General features: G+C 42.4%; 1 protein-coding gene across 3 annotated transcripts in view; it reads left to right on the top strand.

Annotated features, from left to right (window-relative positions):
* ankrd11 (ankyrin repeat domain 11) overlaps nt 1-18215 on the top strand; it is a 114574-nt gene extending 96359 nt beyond the window's left edge. For 2 of the 3 annotated variants that reach the window (XM_053324541.1, XM_053324542.1), the window contains 10 exons: nt 2952-3125; nt 4210-4410; nt 4517-4659; nt 4914-5061; nt 5195-9650; nt 9757-12451; nt 12665-12763; nt 13130-13273; nt 13387-13479; nt 13600-18215. In XM_053324541.1, coding sequence (XP_053180516.1) covers nt 2952-3125; nt 4210-4410; nt 4517-4659; nt 4914-5061; nt 5195-9650; nt 9757-12451; nt 12665-12763; nt 13130-13273; nt 13387-13479; nt 13600-13785 — 8339 coding nt within the window. In that variant the 3' untranslated portion in view covers nt 13786-18215. The remainder of the gene's footprint in view (nt 1-2951; nt 3126-4209; nt 4411-4516; nt 4660-4913; nt 5062-5194; nt 9651-9756; nt 12452-12664; nt 12764-13129; nt 13274-13386; nt 13480-13599) is intronic. The other variant, XM_053324543.1, reaches the window with a different exon arrangement.
* The last annotated feature ends 400 nt before the right edge of the window (nt 18216-18615 follow it).

Raw genomic sequence — 18615 nt, 5'->3', positions numbered from 1 at the left:
TTTAGGACATTACTTGTAATTGCAGCTTGGTCCTTATCATTAGCTCAGTTGTGCACCACAGTAATAATGCTCAGGTTTGTGAATGTTGAAGGAAGGTGTGAGCTGAGCCATGTAGAGTGGGTTGCAAAAGGAGACAGAGGTTTTCACAGATCTGCAGCCCACACACCTTTTTCCCTGGCTAGTTACAACACAGAGATTTGTCTTTCTGTCTGTCTTCCAGACAAACTGGCTCTGAATAAAACCAGCAGACAGAAGGAGTATACTCGCAGCATAACTGATTAAAGCAATATGAAGCAAACGTGCCAGCTGGACAGAGACAGAGGATAGAAAGAGTACTGTACAACCCACTATGTTCATACTGTATATTTATGAGTCTCTTGCTCAATACAAAGCATTGACAAAACATCCTGTTGGCCACTTCCTGTCTCTTCTGCCTTAACTTCCTGTTTATGCAATTTTTATAAGTCTCCAAACAGAACATTGTTTCCCTGTAACGTGTTACAGTCAAACATACCTGGTTGAGCTGGTTAGGGTGGTTCTTCTTGTCATGAACCAACTAACTGAACCAGACAGTCTCTTTGTTTTGGTGTAGGCTAACACTATAGTATTGTCTGCCTGCCATATTAAAAGCTATCCCTATTATAACCTGACATTTAAGTTTGGTGTGGTCCCCTCCCCTGGCTCAGGTAGGCAGTCTATTCATGGTCTCACTATTCCTAGCCATCTTTCTTTCTTATTCTCCTTTGCTCTTGTCTTGTTAGTCCAGTTTCAAAGCAGTGAGGAGAGTAAGGTTTCAACCCTGTCTGTAAGCTCAGTAATATAATTTTACTGAGACACATAAAAAGCCCTAGCTGTCTTCCCTAAATAGACATCCAACAGAACGACATGCTGTGGGAGCAGTCACACTATGTCATGTAATTGTCCATGTGTATAATTTAATATTCCACATGTCTCATTCCACATATATATTTTTGACTCCTGTGATAATGAATCACCTAAAGGATCGGTTTTAGGACTGTACGGCACATATCATAATGGATTGGTATAATCAAATGTTAAATCTTTCTTCATTGTGTTATGTCCACCTCACCCTGTTACTGTTGCAGCGCTGCTCTCCTTTACGACAGCCTGCAGTGCTTTTTGGCCCATATGCAAGTGTGAAAAATTATTTGGACACATCGGTGCGAGGGTCTCTTGAGTTCTGACACTAAGATTGGAAAAACACTCTGACGTATTAAGCTCCAATGCTAACCACTGGCAGGTCGTATCAGCTTTTGCTAATTAATGTTAATTCCACAATTAAATTGATGATGGGTCAAATAACTTGACTGTTGTCAGGTTAAAGTGATCTCTGCAAGCTGATGTCTATATGCGGGTGAAGATCATTTGTCTGTAAATGAAACACTGTCCCATCTTAATTTAGATTTGTGTTACCTGGAGTCTTAATTCATGCCAGAGATGAGCAGACCAGTAGCTGCAACTGATGATAAATCTTGTAACTGAGTCATGAGACTGAGGCCTTGTATGTTGTTTAGTAGCATTTCCCTGTATCTGTGCATCAGGGTAATAACCGCCTTTCTGGTTCCCAATCTTGTAAACATACCCTGGAAAAGCTAGCGTAGCACTTTCTCTGTTCGGCTGCTCAAAAAACATGTTTGGGCTCCTTCTGTGGTTCCTGCTGTTAAAGTCTTAGCAGAAGGAATGTGTCTAAATGGCAAATGCTTTGGAGAACGTGAGAGTGTATCAAAGAGGGGTGGGGGCACATTAGCTGTAAGTATTCACAGATGTTAGTGAAAGTTCATCAGCTCTGTACTTGTGACTGGAAAAATGTTTTTCTGGAAAGCCTTTAGCCACCGGAAGCGCAATTCACCATGTTTCCTTCTTGCCTTATGTGTTTGTGGCCTTGAGCAATGGGGCCAGTCTTGGAATGGAAAAAAAAGTCCCTCAAAAATCAGGCTCAGACACATCCACTGCTCCTCTGATGTCTCTGCAGATGCACGTTTTGATTCTGCCGTTTCTATTTTGTGGCACGAGTGTGTATTGTTGCTAGTTTTTTCTTGCTGGGCTATAGGAGCTGTTGCCCCTGGTGATGAAATGTTACAGTCATCATGTGTAGCATTACTCTCTCCAAAGGGTCATCACATGGTATGTTGCCACTGAAAATAATTGCTGGGTGTGTCTCTGTGGAGCAGCTGCTTTTGTCCAGTAGCACTGTGTCTCCAGTCAGCCTGGCAGGCGAGCAGGCAGGCATGTGGTGACCTTGGCAAGGCCATGTTGAATTGAAATGCACACCAACAATTTCATAATAACTGTGGTTCTGCCAAGTCACACCCTCTTCCTTCTCTTCCCGATTCAGACTGATTGGCTTGGAGACAGACAGACATAAACACGCTGCCTACTGGCCCCTCCCTTCCTCAGGGGCAGCTGGGTAATAAACATAAAAGTCACCCCTTTCTAGCAGCAAACCTCTACATACTGGACTACGTATACAGTATGAGAATATAAATGTGTTTTACAGAGAAGCGGAAAGTAGCTGACTTTTTGCAGTGGAAATGGAAACACGATTTGTCATTGAATGCTTTGTGTGGTTGGACTTTAAGTAAGCAGTATAAGTTTATTTGTCATTATTTTTCTTATCACATAAAGACTAAATAACTCATTAAAAAAATTAATTAAATAAAAGTGAAAATAATCAGTAGTCCCAGCCCTGTTGTTGTGATATACTTAATTAGTTTTTCATACCAACACAGAAGTACACATTGTATTTATGTGGAGGATGATTTCATAATAATATTGGAAGTCAACAACAGTGAAACACTAAAAACACACCTATTACTGTTCCCTTGCACAAGCAAATTAGATTTGTGTGTGCATATATATGTGTATTTTCATGTATGTCCTCACAGCCAACCAAAATTAACTTTGCTTCTCGCCTCTCACTTTCATTACAGAGAAACCAGGTCCAGAGCGGAAGCGCATTAAAAAGGAGCCCACCAACACCCGGAAGGCGGGCTTGCCGTTTGGAATGGGGATGCCAGGGATCCGGGCCGGGTACCCCCTCTCTGAGCGGCAGCAGGTGGCCTTGCTCATGCAAATGACAGCTGAAGAGTCCGTCAACAGTCCAGGTGCGTGCTTATCATGGGGGCCACGTCTCCTGTAGACGGGTGGCAGACAAGGAAAGAGGGATGGGATGGAACTTAATATGTAGACTGTGAAAGTGTGTGTGGAAGAGTAATGAAGGTAAATAATTAAAGGCGGGGGGCTGAGGCATGATGTTGATTGTTTTATTTCTGGAGGTTGCCTGCTGTATTTCTGACACATCTCAGACCTACACTGTCTCTGGACAGAATTTAGATATACAAGCTAATCCATAATAATTCTCATTACAGCTGCAATATGGCAACAGTGAAAGTGGTTGTTTTATCTTTCCAGCCATAACAGTCACATATTTGTTCATCTACAACAGTGGAATTGTTTGTCTGAATTGCAGCATAGGACCATCAAGGAAATGAAAGTAACTGCCCTGTTGGTATTGCGTTAGCCTGGAACCAATGGTGCAATCTCAGCAGAAACAAATCACACTCAAAAGAGAAAAACCTCCAAGCATTTAGCTTTTGTTTATTTGTTATCTAATGTCGTATCTGCTGCAATTATTCATTAAATTTTCTCTGTCCTGTATCCCCTCAAATGAAACATTTATTGCCTTTAGACAAATGCATAGGGCTGTAAATGTATTAGATTGTTAAAAAAACATCATTGTTGCAGTTTTGTACTTTTTCTGTTATTGTTGACATTTGAGGTAGAATTCAGTTGGTGAGGACTAATGCATAGCCATTTTTATTTATATGTTAATTCCTTTGTTGCATGCCTGAAGGCATGGACATAGATTAAGTGAGTGAGTTTCAAATATCATTTGGGACAATAGCTGTGCAAACTCAATAATGTAAATGTGATTAAGGCTTGGGTTTAATCTTGTAAATGTGATGAAATGAGCTCAAGTTAAGTGGGTCCAACCAATCTGCCACCGATTGTCAGAGTAAGGTTGCCCCCTTGTGGCTGTAAGCACTTCCCACAAGCTGTTTTGAATAGCAGTAGTAATACAAATGGAAATAATGAGTTACGCTTGTTTTGTTTTTTTTAATGCTTTAAAAAAATGTATTCCATTCAAGTGCTGAAGTGAACTGTCTCACGTTTGTCCGCTATCACCAGACACAACACCAAAGCACCAGTCACAGTCCAGTCTGGGTCAGAAGGGAACGCCAAACTCTGCATCTAAAACCAAAGACAAAGTGAATAAACGAAATGAGAGAGGAGAGACTCGGCTGCACAGAGCAGCAATCCGTGGAGAGGTACGCCGCATCAAGGAGCTCATCAGCGAGGGAGCTGATGTGAATGTAAAAGACTTTGCAGGTGAGAGACTTTGTGTACAGACTGTCCTCTATTCTGTGCATGTAGTGACATAAATTCATTCATATGCTGCATAAACCTCTCACATGGCAATTATTCCTATGATTAGGCTGGACTGCATTGCATGAGGCGTGCAACAGGGGGTACTATGATGTGGCCAAGCAGCTGCTGGCAGCCGGAGCAGAGGTCAACACCAAGGGTCTGGATGATGACACTCCTCTACATGATGCATCCAACAATGGACATTTCAAGGTAAATAAAATATGTTTTGTTAGTAAAGATTTTGTTTGATCACTCAACATTATAATCAGAGTTGTAAGGAAAGTAGGAAGAGCATTACTCTGACTCTTTGTCAAGATTTTTTATGACTCATGTATGACTTAATAATATCTGTAAAACTAGTGGCACATTGACCTTTGTGTTTGACCTCTAAATTCACAAGAACTGGTTAAAATTACCTCTTCAACTGTAATTTATATAAACTTATTTTTTTTAATTTGTTTCAGGTTGTTAAGCTACTTTTACGGTATGGAGGAGACCCACGTCAAAGCAACAGACGAGGTGAAACACCATTGAAGGTTGCCAACTCTCCAACAATGCTGAATCTGTTGCTGGGGAAAGGCACTTACACCTCAAGTGAAGAAAGTTCATCAGGTAAGTAACATCATGACACACGACTGTTGTCAGTTATATACTGCAGATATTTAGTGGTTATGTAACAAGTAGATGGGGCTGTAAGTGTTCATGTAAATTGTGTGTTGATTTTTCCTCTTTTTACTGTCAACAGAATCTTCAGAGGAGGAAGATGCCCCTTCATTTGCCCCATCCAGCTCTGTTGATGGCAATAACACAGACTCAGAGTTTGAGAAGGGCCTGAAATTGAAAGGGAAAACAGCAGACCCTCCTAAATCTGCAGTCACACCCGTCAAAGATGAATACGAATTTGATGAGGATGATGAGGAGGAACGTGTCCCTCCTGTGGATGACAAGCACCTCTTGAAAAAAGACTTCCGTAAGGACCCGGTCACCAAGCCCAACAGCTTCATCTCCATACCCAAGATGGAGGTTAAAACCTATTCCAAAAGCAACTCGCTCACACCAAAGAAAACTGTCAGGCGGATCATCTCTGACAGTAACAGTTCAGACGAGGATGATGGGACGTTGTGTTTCACACCAGCGCCTACGCCACGGCAACAGGCCCAACAAACAAATACCAAGACTAGAGACTCTGGCAGCCTGAGCTCTAAACAACAAAAAGACAAGAATAAAGTCAAAAAGAAGCGAAAGAAGGAGAATAAAAACAATGTCAGTAAAGAAGTCCGGTTTGGTAAAGTAAATGACAAATTTTGTACATCTGACTCTGATTGTGGAGATATGGAGAGTGAGGATGATAAGGGCTCAAATAGTATAAAGGACTCTTCTGCAACGAGCCTGAAAGATTCCCCTGGCTTTAACGCATCCTCTTCCTCCTCCCACGGAAACTTGAACTCTCAGAAACAAACGCCATCGTTAGCAGAACAGCACCCAAAGCAGTGGAGGACAGATGGCTGGAAGACAGTGTCATCTCCAACATGGTCAGACGTCAGTTCTCTCTCAGACTCTGTCAGAACAAGACTGTCCAGTGAGTCTGACTACTCCTCTGCTGATTCCAGTGTGGAGTCAATAAAACAAGTGAAGAGGAAAGCACAGGAGAACAAAAAGAAGAATAACAATGTGCACAGTAACATGGTAGACAAGAAAAACTCTGAGCTCTACAAAAACTCTAATGCAGACAGTACGGCCTCCAAAACTGATGTAGATGGCAAAGTGCTGAAAAAGCATAAAGTGAAGCACAAGCACAAAAATAAGGAAAAGGACAAAGCTCCAAGTCTAGTTCTTAATCAAGACATGAATGAGAAATTTGTCAAAAGCTATTCTTTTGATTATGACGATTCAAGGCAAAAGTCCTTAATTGTTGAATCAGAATCCCCAGCTGAGAGCAAAGTCAAGTTATCTAAACATGAAAAAGACCATTCAAAAAAGGAGGATAGGCTGTCAAAAAGCAAGTCTGAAGATAAGGATTGGTCATCTGGAAAAGATTTGCATAGAACAGTGAAAGAGGAGAAAAATAAGAAAACAAAGGACTCAACCAAGGACAAGACAAATAAGGAAGAGAGGGAAAAGCCTGTAAAATCTGACAAGGACAGAAATGTCAAGGAGAAGGAGAAGCCCAAGGAGGATAAACAAAAAGCTCACAAAGAGGAGAAGAAGAAAAAGTCCAAGGAGAAGTCCTCCTCAAAGGCAGACAGGAAGAGTGAGCAGAAAGAGGAAAAGCATCTAAAGGTGGACAAGGAGAAAAACACCAAGGAGGAGAAGGAGAAATGTAAAAAGGAAAAGGCACCGAAGGAAGAGTCAGAGTATGAAAGCTATGATGTTAACAACCGTTTCCTCAACCTGGAGGACACAAAGCTCAGTGCCTCAGATGACCATCATGACAGATGGGGCTCAGAGATGTCCTCGGACTCCTCCCTGTATGGAGATGACAGCTGGGACGCTCCTGTCAAAGAGTACAAGGAATACAAAGCCAACAATGCTGTTAAACTAATTGTTGAGACTGTTAAGGAAGAGACAAGGAGGAAAGAAAACAAAGTCAAGGACAAGAAATCAGATCATAACGAGAAAAGATCTGAGAAAGAAGTCACATCAAAGAAGAAAGACAAAGACTCTTCAGAAAAGACTAATGAAAAGAAAAAAGACTGGTCAGAAAAACAAAAATTAAACTCCAGTCACTCAGTTGAAAAAGAGAAGAAGCGGAAAGAGTCCACAGATGTTCTCAAAGACAAAAAAGAGAAAGATTCTCTGGACGTTAGTCGAGACCGCAAAGACTCATATGAGTTCACGAAGGAAAGAAAGGACATTAAAATCAAGCAAGAATCTATAAGAGATGAATATGGCAATGATACTTTCTTCAAAGACATTGATGCTGTCAGTAAATCCTGTGATGTCAGAGAAAGAAACCACTCTGGAAAGGAGAAGGAAAAGAAGGGTGAGGGAGTGGAAAAACGAGAGAAGACAAAAGCTGATAAGCACAAGGATAAAACAAAAGACAGAGGAGCTGATCAGGAGAAGGAGAAGAGTGAGAAAAGCTCCACAGAAAAAGCTGTCAAGGAAAAGGATGCAGACCGTAGCACCAAAGACAAGAAGGAAGGGGCCAAAGACAAACATAAAGAGTCTCATGGCAAAGACAAAGATCGAAAGATGTCATCAGAACAGGTCAAGGACAAAAAAGAAAAGGCCTCTCAAGACAAACATGCTGAGAGGGAGAAGGATTTCATCGAGGTGAAGAAAGAGGAAAGAAAACCTGAGAAAATTCGAGAGAAAACATGGTTCAAGATAGCTGACATTTTCACTGATGAAAGTGATGATGATGAGGACAGCTACAATGGTGGTGGTGCACTTGTGTCTGACTCCATCAGAAAAGACTCAACACCTGATCAGGATGAGCTGGATCACTTCCCTTCAGAAAAAGTCCGGAAATCTTCTGCAGAGGCTAAACATAACACTGAAAAGGCAAAAGAGAAAGAACACAAAGAAAAGAAGAAAGAAAAGGCCACATTTGACACAGGTAAAGAGAGGAAAGGCTCTCTAGAGAAACATAACAAAGACAAGAAAGACTCTGTGGATGCAAAACATAAGGAAAGAAAAGACAGAATGTCAGTGGACTCAAATCAAGAAAAGAAAAATAAGCAGAAGCTGTTGGACAAAAGGGATACCAGTGAAGAAAAGACAAAGAGCAAATATAAAGACAAGCTGGACCATTCTAAGGAAAGAAAACCCTCAAAAGGCAGCGGTGAGAATGAAAAGTCCCTCTTAGAAAAATTGGAGGAGGAAGCTATGAATGACTACAAGGATGACTCTAATGACAAGAACAGTGAAATCTCTTCGGACAGTTTCACTGACCGAGGTCACGAGCCAGTCCTCACTAGTTATTATGACTCCATCAGCCTGACAGATGTGACTGAAGACAGGAGAGACTCCCTGTCTATATCTACACCCCAGGATAAGTTCAGAGAGAAAGAGAGGCATCGACATTCCTCTTCATCCTCGTCCAAGAAAAGCCATGACAAGGAGAAAGAAAAGGTCAAGAAAGACAAAGGGGACAAACGTGACAAGACAGAGGAGATCAGAGAATCTTACAGTCGCAGAGAGAGCTTACCTTTTGAAAAAGAGCCCATGCCACTAGAGGCAGACCCTTACACTTTCCCATATGGAGGTAAGGGAGATGGTGAAGATGACTTTGATAAAACATTGGAATTTGAAAAAGAGATGTCCAAAAAGGACAAAGCAACTGGTGTCATCAGTGACAGGATGAAGGACAAAAAGAAAAAAGAAAAACACAAGGAAAAAATTAAGGAGGAGAAGAATAAATACATGGATGGCTTTGGGTCATTTAAACACTCCAAAGAGGATGTGAAGTTGGGGTTGAAAGATGGGCCCCAGGTAACTGTTCTGAGAGACAGATCAAAAGAAGAGAGTCCCAAATTTGATATGAAAAAAGACCGAAATCGGGATACATTGGACAAAGACAACAGAATGGACCACAGCAAATCAAAGGCTAAGGATGAAAATGAAAAGCTCACTCAGTCCAAAGAGACAGTGCGGAAAGATAATCGTCCACGCGAAAAACTGCTGGTGGACGGTGATTATCAGATTACAAGTTTTGGTCAGATGCTGAGTCTAAAAGACCAGGAGATTGAAGAGCGCCACAAGAGGCATAAAGAAAGGATGAAGCAGATGGAGAAGCTGAGACCCAAGTCAGGGGATCCTAAACTCAAGGACAAAACCAAGTCCACAGAGGAAGTCCGGAAAAATCGCAGTGAGTTATCATCAAAGAAATCCAACAGCCTGGAGTCCGGTCTTAAAGAGAAGAAGCTGAAGGAAGTGGGTCTCCCAGCCCAAATGATGTCTCCAAGCAGGAAGTTCCAGCCCACTGACAGTCAAAACTCTAAGGACTGGCTGGCTGGACACCAAATGAAGGAGAATCTTCCTGCTTCTCCCAGACCAGATCAGAACAGGCCAACTGGTGTCCCCACGCCAACATCTGTCATCTCCTGCCCCAGCTATGAAGAAGTCATGCAGACTCCTCGGACCCCATCTTGCAGTGCAGAAGATTACCCTGACATCATGCTGGATGGACTGGACTGCCAGAATTCCTCAGCTATGACTATGTCTATGAACGCTTGCTCACCTTCCTTCTTTGAAAGGTATTTAAACATTACATTTACATTACTGTGGTTTACTGTTTTGATTTATTTATAGCGAGTTTTGCTTTGTTGACTATTTTCTAATGTATTTCTGTTTTGCACCCAGCAGGTACTCTAACTCCCAAGGTTTCCAGGAGGGCACCTGCCCTACTCCTGCAAAGAACCTCCAGCTCCCACTTGTCAGCCGTTCTGCATCCTCTGATGTCCGCAGGCCTCTGGAGGACGAATTCAAAGCTGAAGCTGACAAGTTCCTTCGACAGCAGAGTGATTCAGCTGCTGAATTTGATCAAGCTTCCTCACAAACTCTAGAAGAGAAATCGGCATCTGCAGACAGGCTGGAGTGCCTGTCATCACCCTATTTCTCCCCAATAAGAATGTTGTCTCCTCGACGGGAGCCAGCCCATCCAACGCCAGATATGTCAGCACCAACTCTTGCTGGCACAGAGGGTAATGAGCACCTTCCTGACAGCGTGTACAACAGTTTCTTGCCGAAACCCTCAACACCGGTTCACCGACCAGACCCTCAGGAGCCCTGCTTCGACATTGCTGCACCACCAACCCCAGCCCCTGCTGCTTTGCCACCGCTGGACATCGATGACATCTCTGAACCTCACCACAGTGAGCCTAACCTGGTCCTTTCAGATCTTCCTTCTGTCACAGAGGAACAGGAACAGGAACAGGAACAGGAAGAGGAGGAAGATGAAGAAGAGGAGGAAGAAGATGAGGAGGAGGGTGATTTGGATGAAAGAGCTGATGCAGATCACTGTGTAATGGAGGAGCCAGAGCATACAACGGAGCCCTGTTCCTTCTCCCCTCAAGTTGAGGATCCTCTGAGGAAGAGCTGGCCTGCAGAGTCTCCGGATCATCAGGATCCAGAGGTCCACGAGCTCTCCCCAACACACACTGCACCCAACCATGGAGAGAACTGCTTTGATCATAACATGGGTTGGAATCCTGATATGGACCTCAAATCTCCCCACAGGACGTACGGGGAGATAGAGGCTGCTGTCTCCAAAATAACCAGTCCTTACTCTCACTCAGACAACGACATGCAGCACATGTCTGGACACCCTTCTGTCACTCCCCCGTACGCCACCTGGAACAGGTGGCACAAAGAGGACCCAGAGGACTTTGATGAGCAGAAGGAGGCTGTGGCTGATATCCCTTCCCCTGAGAGGCCTGACACTGCTATGGATGGTGAACCCAACTATTTAAACACCTCTTCATCCTCCACTAGGCTGGAGTCTTTCTTCCAGGACTGCAACAAGCCTAACATAGAGGAAAGTCCAGAGATGGACACAGAATCAGCATGTGTAGAGCCAGACAGCAGACAGAGCCCACACAGCTTCAGTGCTACCACTGATGCTGACTTGGCTCCAGCTGTGGGCCCTGAGCCAGTGGTGCCCTGGGCAGACCCATTCTCTGCTGATGCAGATGAACTGGATGACCTGGGACCATTCTCCTTGCCTGACTTACCACTCCCAGACAAGTCTGAAGAAGCAGAGGCTCGAGACCCAGAACTAGCTGATCACAACAAGACTGTACCGACCCACATTAGACATACCATCACAGATGTGGATGACCCAGACATAATGGAGGTGGACCTACCAAGCTTAGCTAAGACTTCATGCCCTGATGTAGACCTAGGGCTAGACGAACCTACCAGACAAGACCTGGTTGTACCGTCACCACATGATAACTTCCAGCAAGAGTTGGAACCTGAGCCTCAGAGTGTGCCAGTCAATAGCTCTCTGTCTCTCACACAACAGAGCAGCATGTTGGAAAGAAAGGGACCTTATGGAGGACCTGAGGAGTCGGATCCCAATCTGCTGTATTCGCCTGTGAAATCAGACGCAACTCAGCAACATCACATGCAGATCCACTCCCTGACTGAGTCCTTGCCATTACCCCTGGATTCAGTGTCAGCTATCAAGTCAGAGGTGAGACAGGAGGAGATGTCTGAGCCTGTAGCAGAATCCCTATCATGCAGTCCTCTTCCGCAGATCCCAATGGCAGTCACCCTCTCCAGCACAGTGGAACTCTCCGACACTCAAGAGGCCACATCCAAGCTGACCCCGGTGACTCTGACTACAGTGTCCCCCACTATAGATACCCCCAAGAAGGTGGAGGAAATCCCTCAAAGGATGACCCGCAATCGCGCCAAGAACAATCCCTCTGCTGCTGCTGTCCCTCCTACCTCCAGCATGACCTCTTCTGCAACTGCCACCCCAGTAACGACCAGTCCAGCAGTGAGCATTAACCCTATTCCTACGAGAACTCCAACACCCACCTCTACCTTCTCAACGCTGAAGAAAGACAAAGAAACTGTGCTTAGTGTCTCCTCTGCTGCATCGAATTCAACCCCAGCAGTGTCTGTACCTACTTCTGTGACCACCTCGGCGTCAGTGGTTCTTAGTAAGACCACTAAAGGTCGTCCTCTTCCCATTGATGAAGAGGAATCTCAGACCCAGCACCCACGGAAGAGGAAATTTCCACGCTCGGCTGGGCAGCAGGTCCAGGTCCAGCTGGTGAACACAGCAATGCAGCAGACCAGGGAAATGATCCAGCAGACTTTGGCTGTAGTGGTCAATGCCATCAAGCTGGATGATATTGAGCCTTACCATAGTGACCGTTCCAACCCCTACTTTGAGTACCTGCAGATCAGGAAGAAGATTGAGGAAAAGAGGAAGATTCTGTGCTACATCACCCCACAGGCCCCACAGTGTTATGCCGAGTATGTGACCTATACCGGCTCCTACCTGCTGGATGGCAAGCCCCTCAGCAAGCTTCACATCCCTGTGGTAAATTCCCTGAATCTGATAAATTATCTAATAGCTCACAATACTGAAACAATGTTTATTGTTTTCATTATTATTATTATTATTATTGCATAGCATGTTTTTTAGTGGTATAATGTCTTACTGTGGAAATGTAAATAAAAACTATAGTGTGTATACTGTCTGTTCTGGTATAATAAAAATTGAATTGAATGGTCTGTGTTGTTTGTTCATCAGATTGCCCCACCTCCATCGCTGTCAGAACCTCTGAAGGAGCTCTTCAGACAACAGGAGGCAGTGAGAGGGAAGCTCAGGTTGCAGCACAGCATAGAACGGGTAAGGAATATATTGCATGACGTGACACATTCACATTTCTTATTTTCAAAGCTTATTCCTTATCTATTAATTCAGTTATTGCTCACTCCCTGTTCCCACTTTCATACATACAGCACCACAGATCAAATTCTGTTTTTAATAGAAATGAAGTGAAATCTGCATACCCTCTACTCTGGTTGTGCCAGAGTGAACTGCAGAAATCTAATTTACCTCTCTAATAAAGTGAAGACTAATTTAATAAAACATACAGAGCAGCTTTATGGTCAAGACGCACTTCTATCGACCCCACCAACCAGTCTGTTATTCATCTTATTGTCCATCTATATATCTAATACATATTATTTGTCTTTATCTTGTTGTTCACAGGAGAAGCTGATCGTCTCATGTGAGCAGGAAGTGTTACGGGTCCATTGCAGAGCTGCCAGGACAATAGCCAATCAGGCTGTGCCATTCAGCGCCTGCACCATGCTTTTGGACTCTGAAGTATACAACATGCCATCAGAAAGCCAGGTAGGAAATACACAAATACATACTAAAGTGTTGAGTCAGTTGTGAGTGATTTAAAAAGAGAATATGGCAGCTATTATAACATCATCTGCATTGTATTTGTTTTGTTTTCTCAGGGTGATGAGAACAAATCTGTGAGAGATCGCTTCAACGCTCGTCAGTTCATTTCCTGGATCCAGGACGTGGATGATAAATATGACCGCATGAAGGTAAATAGCAACACTGTGTAGTCGGCTAATATGTGCTGTTATGTCTTGATTTAAAGGTATTGATATCATAGTCTTGAGTGCTTGGCGGGTGGATTTATGTTCGCTTTCTCCTTTTCCTAGACATGTTTGTTGATGCGGCAACAGCATGAGGCAGCAGCCCTCAACGCAGTGCAAAGAATGGAGTGGCAGTTGAAGGTTCAGGAGCTAGACCCAGCAGGGCATAAGTCCCTCTGTGTCAACGAAGTGCCGTCCTTCTACGTGCCAATGGTTGATGTCAACGATGACTTTGTCCTGCTGCCTGCGTGACACACCTGTGCTCACAGATAGAGAGCAAACTTCGTCTGAATCACTTCTTCTCAAAGAGACTTCGTTGAACAGAACGAATGGAAAGGGCTAGCAAGTTTGAAGACTTTAGACAGGAAAAAATATTATATAGAAAAAGAGTACAGATGGAAAAACTTGCTCTTGATTCCCTTCTGTCAAGAAGGAAACCTGTTTTTACTGGGGAAAAAGAAAATACACAACTTGCACTTTCATCCTCAAAAGTTTTTATTCTTTCGTTTGATCAGAGTGTGAAAAGCAAAAACTGTTTTTGCTTTGAGGCTCTGACATTGGGACACAACTCCTCAGTGCTCAGTTACAGTGAGACAGGGGACAGAGATATATTTTCTGCGTTCGTTTTTGGTCCCTGCTTCAATAGACCCACCATCACCACTGAGAGGAGTTATCAGAGAGGAGCTCACCCAAAAGCGTGGTGCCTGTCCTGAGGGAGGGCTGAGGAGAGAAACCTCCCCTGTTGACTCAGGACTCCTGGTGGACTAGGAGAACTAGTGCAGCGCGCTGACCCAGAAGATGTCCACAGAGCTGTGGTGCATAATATGGATCTTCAATGTGTATCTAAAGCAAGACAGCTGGGACAGACAGACCAGGAAGCTAGAACCAGCTGGCGAAGGATTTGGGGCTATAAGACCGTATACCCAGAGGACACCCTCTCTGTTCATACTGCACCAGGCCGAGCTAAACAGTTGTGCGGCAGAACCTGCAGCAGGTTGGAATACAGCTGAGGGATATCGATGTGTGTGCACGTCTGAGAGGAAGAGACTGATCCTGCAGCCTCTCAGCCTTGCTAAAACAGAAGAGGACAGGCACGGATCCCTGAGGACAGACCCGGAGTGTTCCTCAGCCACCCTGCTTGCTCCAACACAAACACATCAGACCGCCATGGACTGCAAAAACACCACAGGACAACCAGAAGAAACAAACATAACGAATGTTGAGATTCAAAGAGACTATTGACAAAATTGTGGTTTTGGCAGGTGGAGAGAAATATTGTTTTTGTCTATTTCTTTACTTGGGCATTTCATTGTTTCTGAGGAAGTGACTTGAAACACTACAGAGCCAATATTAGTTTAATGGAAAAAAAACAAAAGAAAACTGAAAAAAAGTTGTATTCCGTAAATTATGTACAGTTTTTATATTCGTTAACCAATGTATTCTTGCTGCCTTCTAGATAATTTATTTTGCCACACATTACTGCACAGTTGTAAATAACCTATGTACTGTAATATCACTCAGTTAAGTGTAAAGAAAAAACATAAAAGAAATAAAAATTATCTTTTTATGTACAGTTCACTTTTGGGCAGCACTTTCCCCCCTCATATCCATGGGCCAAAATGTGTACATGATTCTGTCAGTATTTGAAAGACTCCAGTGCACAGTTGTATGATCCCATCTCTAGATTCAGTCCAGGCTAAGATAAAGCAACTCACCTGGATGTGGATCACCACAACAAACAACACACAAATAGCTGACAGAGACCACTTCTGGATTTAACCGGCCTCTCACAGGCCAAACCACCATATAGTCCCTCAGATGTAGCAGAATAGTTGTTGAGGATTTATTTAAAGAATAGACAGAGGATTATTATTCATTGCTTTACTACACAATTATATCTGAAAAATCTCGAACCAAGAAAATGCCTTTTTCAGTGAAAAAAAAATGTACTCATTGTTGGGCAAAGTCGCATAGATATATATGGGTGGGATGAAAGTAAGAGAGATGTCATTCATGAGCAAAAGCATAACATAAATGTGTAATAGTTTCAAATTAATTTACCTTATTTTGTTTTAATATACAAAAAATTGGACTGAAATCATTTCTAATCATCACAAAACATCATTGTCTAAAACTGACAGGACACGGGTCGTTCATCACCTCGTTTCTTTTTGCATTAGTTGGACTGAAGAGCTGTCACTTCCATTTACAGGTGTCATTCCACTTAGACTTGTTAACATCGGTGTGTCAGTCTGTCTGCTCCTCCGTCACTGGAAAGCAGTTGACGTTTTCTAGGTGCTGTTCCAGCTTTACTCACTGGATGGTGCCAGTGGTGTCAGAAAACCCATGAACTTTATTTGGCTTTGACGCCCCATACAAGACGCGTGGCCTTTCAATTGAATGGGTATTTTTAAATATATTTAAATTTTAGCACAGCCCATAGTGAGGTCAGATCCCTCACAGGATTCCAACACAATAACAACAACAATAACAAACATGAAGCTCCAGTCACATCCGCCTTCTAAGTTTTATAAGTATTTAATCTGCAAGGGGTTTTGGCTAGTGTTGTCAGGGATTTTAAATGTTAGGTTACTTCCTCATATGACCGTTGTGTTGCTTGGCATTTGCCATCATCACGTTATTGTGTCAGGCCCCAAGCAGACAGTTATGAGACTTAAATCTTGTCAGAATAAACTCAAAAGTTTAAATTAACAAAACAGCGGAGGGGGAAAGAAACAGCCTATGCTGTGTAAACTTTTATTGTCCTCAGTTAAAATAAATAATCTCATCAAAATGGTGATTTGTGATGACTGGTAGTGATCCTCTACTTTCAGTGGGTCTTTTCAAAAGCTTTCCTGACCTACCACATAGGCTGCCTGTCTGTGTGTGAGAGCGGCTCCTGTATCCTGATGGCAATATTATCTGAAACATTTAAGTGATTTACACACTGTCAGTCAGCATAGCTGTGTATGGTATGTCTAGTCAAGTGCAATGGTTGTTGCTATTACACTGTGCAGACAAGGTGGCTAGATGTATAGTAACACACACATCCTGGTTGGTATACATACATATTTGGATACAAATAGCCAGAAATTTAGTTTTTGGTTTTTTTTAAACCCCTGTTCGCCATGTTTTGGTTTTACTTTGTTGTTGGTTTCTTACACAGTTTTTGGGGAAGAGGTTTAGGGTGTCTTTTGTTCACAGAATCCTTGTGTGTTTTTTAACTCGGTGTATGTAGTTTTGAATGTTGTTGTGTTTTATCTTAGGGGTTTTTTGTTCCTGTATAAAGCATAAACACCAGTGGCATGTCAATCACGTTGCTTATTGAGCAGAATGTATACCGTTACTATGCCCTGACCGACCACACCCTCACTATTGTTTACAAGACATCAAATGTGTTTCCGTTTCATGTGTCACCTTTTTAAAAAAAAAAAAGAAAAAAGAAAAGAAAAAACGGTTTAAGCCCTTGCCTTTGTTTTTTACTCCTGTAATCAGTCATTTATTTGAACCACAAAGGCTTGAAATGGTGATGGTTGACACAAGACAGTCACGCATTGAACAACTGACAGGCGATTTTTTTTTCCCCCTCCCCACCCCCTCGGTCTGCAGTACAGCGCTGCACAGAGCAATAGACTAAACACATCCATCCACGTCGATTTTCCAGTGTGAATATTAAAACTAGCAAAAAGAGTGATTTCTGGATCAATTCAGTACAGAAGACACACACATCAGTCCTCAGATGCACAGTAGAGCACTTGGCCGTGGTGATACAGATGCTAGCCTGACACCACCTCAGTCAGCAACATATTACCTCTACTCTCCTCACATTCACTCATAATGTTTATTTTAGATTTGTTATTTGTTGTTGTTTTTTTTTTTTCTTACTGGACATAAATATACATAATTGCTATTTTTTCATTATATAGAATCACGATTTCAAGCCTTTTTTTCTAGTTTTCTTTTGTTTATTTTTTAATTAAAACCCAGACTGTAGCTGTTTCTTTGTTCCTTTTTGTTTTAGAATGGAAAATGACTAATAAAAGCATGGAGAACTACTCTTTAAATGGTGAGAAATAACCTATTTATTATCTTTTTGTTTTTTCTGACACCTGTGGTATGTTTTGAGTTGAAGTTGGTCTCCGCTGTGTAAATTTTCCTCCTTGTAATGCGTGAAAGAGACATACTGTACATAGCTCTGTAAATAAAACCTCCCAGGACGTTTTGCACCCTCCTCTTTGTACTAGTCTGAAAAATTGCGTAGAATGTGGGGTTCTAACAGCAACGAGCAGCGTGCGCTCGCTGCAGGTGATTATGATGTAACATGTAACATTTTTTTATTTGTACAATGTAGTTTATTTGTGTACATATTGTTGGAGCAGCTAAGGGGGGGAGGGGGGGGGGGATAAATGGGGGTGGGGGTTGTTGATGCTATCGTCAGTGCTGTAACAGAAATCCAGTACTTTCACCTTTAGCTGTTGTTGATTTCCTGCAAAAAAAACGAAAGAAAAAAAATCACAAAAAAATAAAAACGAGAGAAACTGAAAATGAGGATGGATGGGAAAAAAAGACTAAAACTGAAAAGTAAATTCTAAATTGTTATTTTCTACAGTTGCATGTACAGAGAGCGCGAGAACTGCTGTTGTTCCTCAGAGATTATGTTCGTTAATAAAATTTTGAAATATTACCAGTTTCCCTCCTTTGGCTCTTCATTTTGTCTTTGCATTGCCTCAGTTGTCATGTAAAATGCTGCATCATCAAATATATCACTAATTATTTCAGACACATCCCAAATACATCCACACAAGATTAAAAAAAAGAAAGAAAATATAATGTTTGAATGATTAATATGCTCTTAAATAACATTTGTATTAATATAATGGCCAACAAAATCATTCTGGTTTTCTTGTGTTGTTCCAGTGACATGTTTCCATGTTTAGTGTTATAAATGACATAAATCTTTAGTGGGAGTCAAAGCTGTTTCACAACCTGAATGTTTGACATGTCATCTCTGACACAGCTGCCAGTTTGGTTCATGTTGTAATCTCATATCCTGAAAGAGTTCAGTCAGTCATCCTGAATCTC

Source organism: Scomber japonicus, chromosome 1, assembly GCF_027409825.1.
Source record: "Scomber japonicus isolate fScoJap1 chromosome 1, fScoJap1.pri, whole genome shotgun sequence".
Taxonomy (NCBI): domain Eukaryota; kingdom Metazoa; phylum Chordata; class Actinopteri; order Scombriformes; family Scombridae; genus Scomber; species Scomber japonicus.
This window is presented reverse-complemented; position numbering and strand designations above follow the sequence as displayed.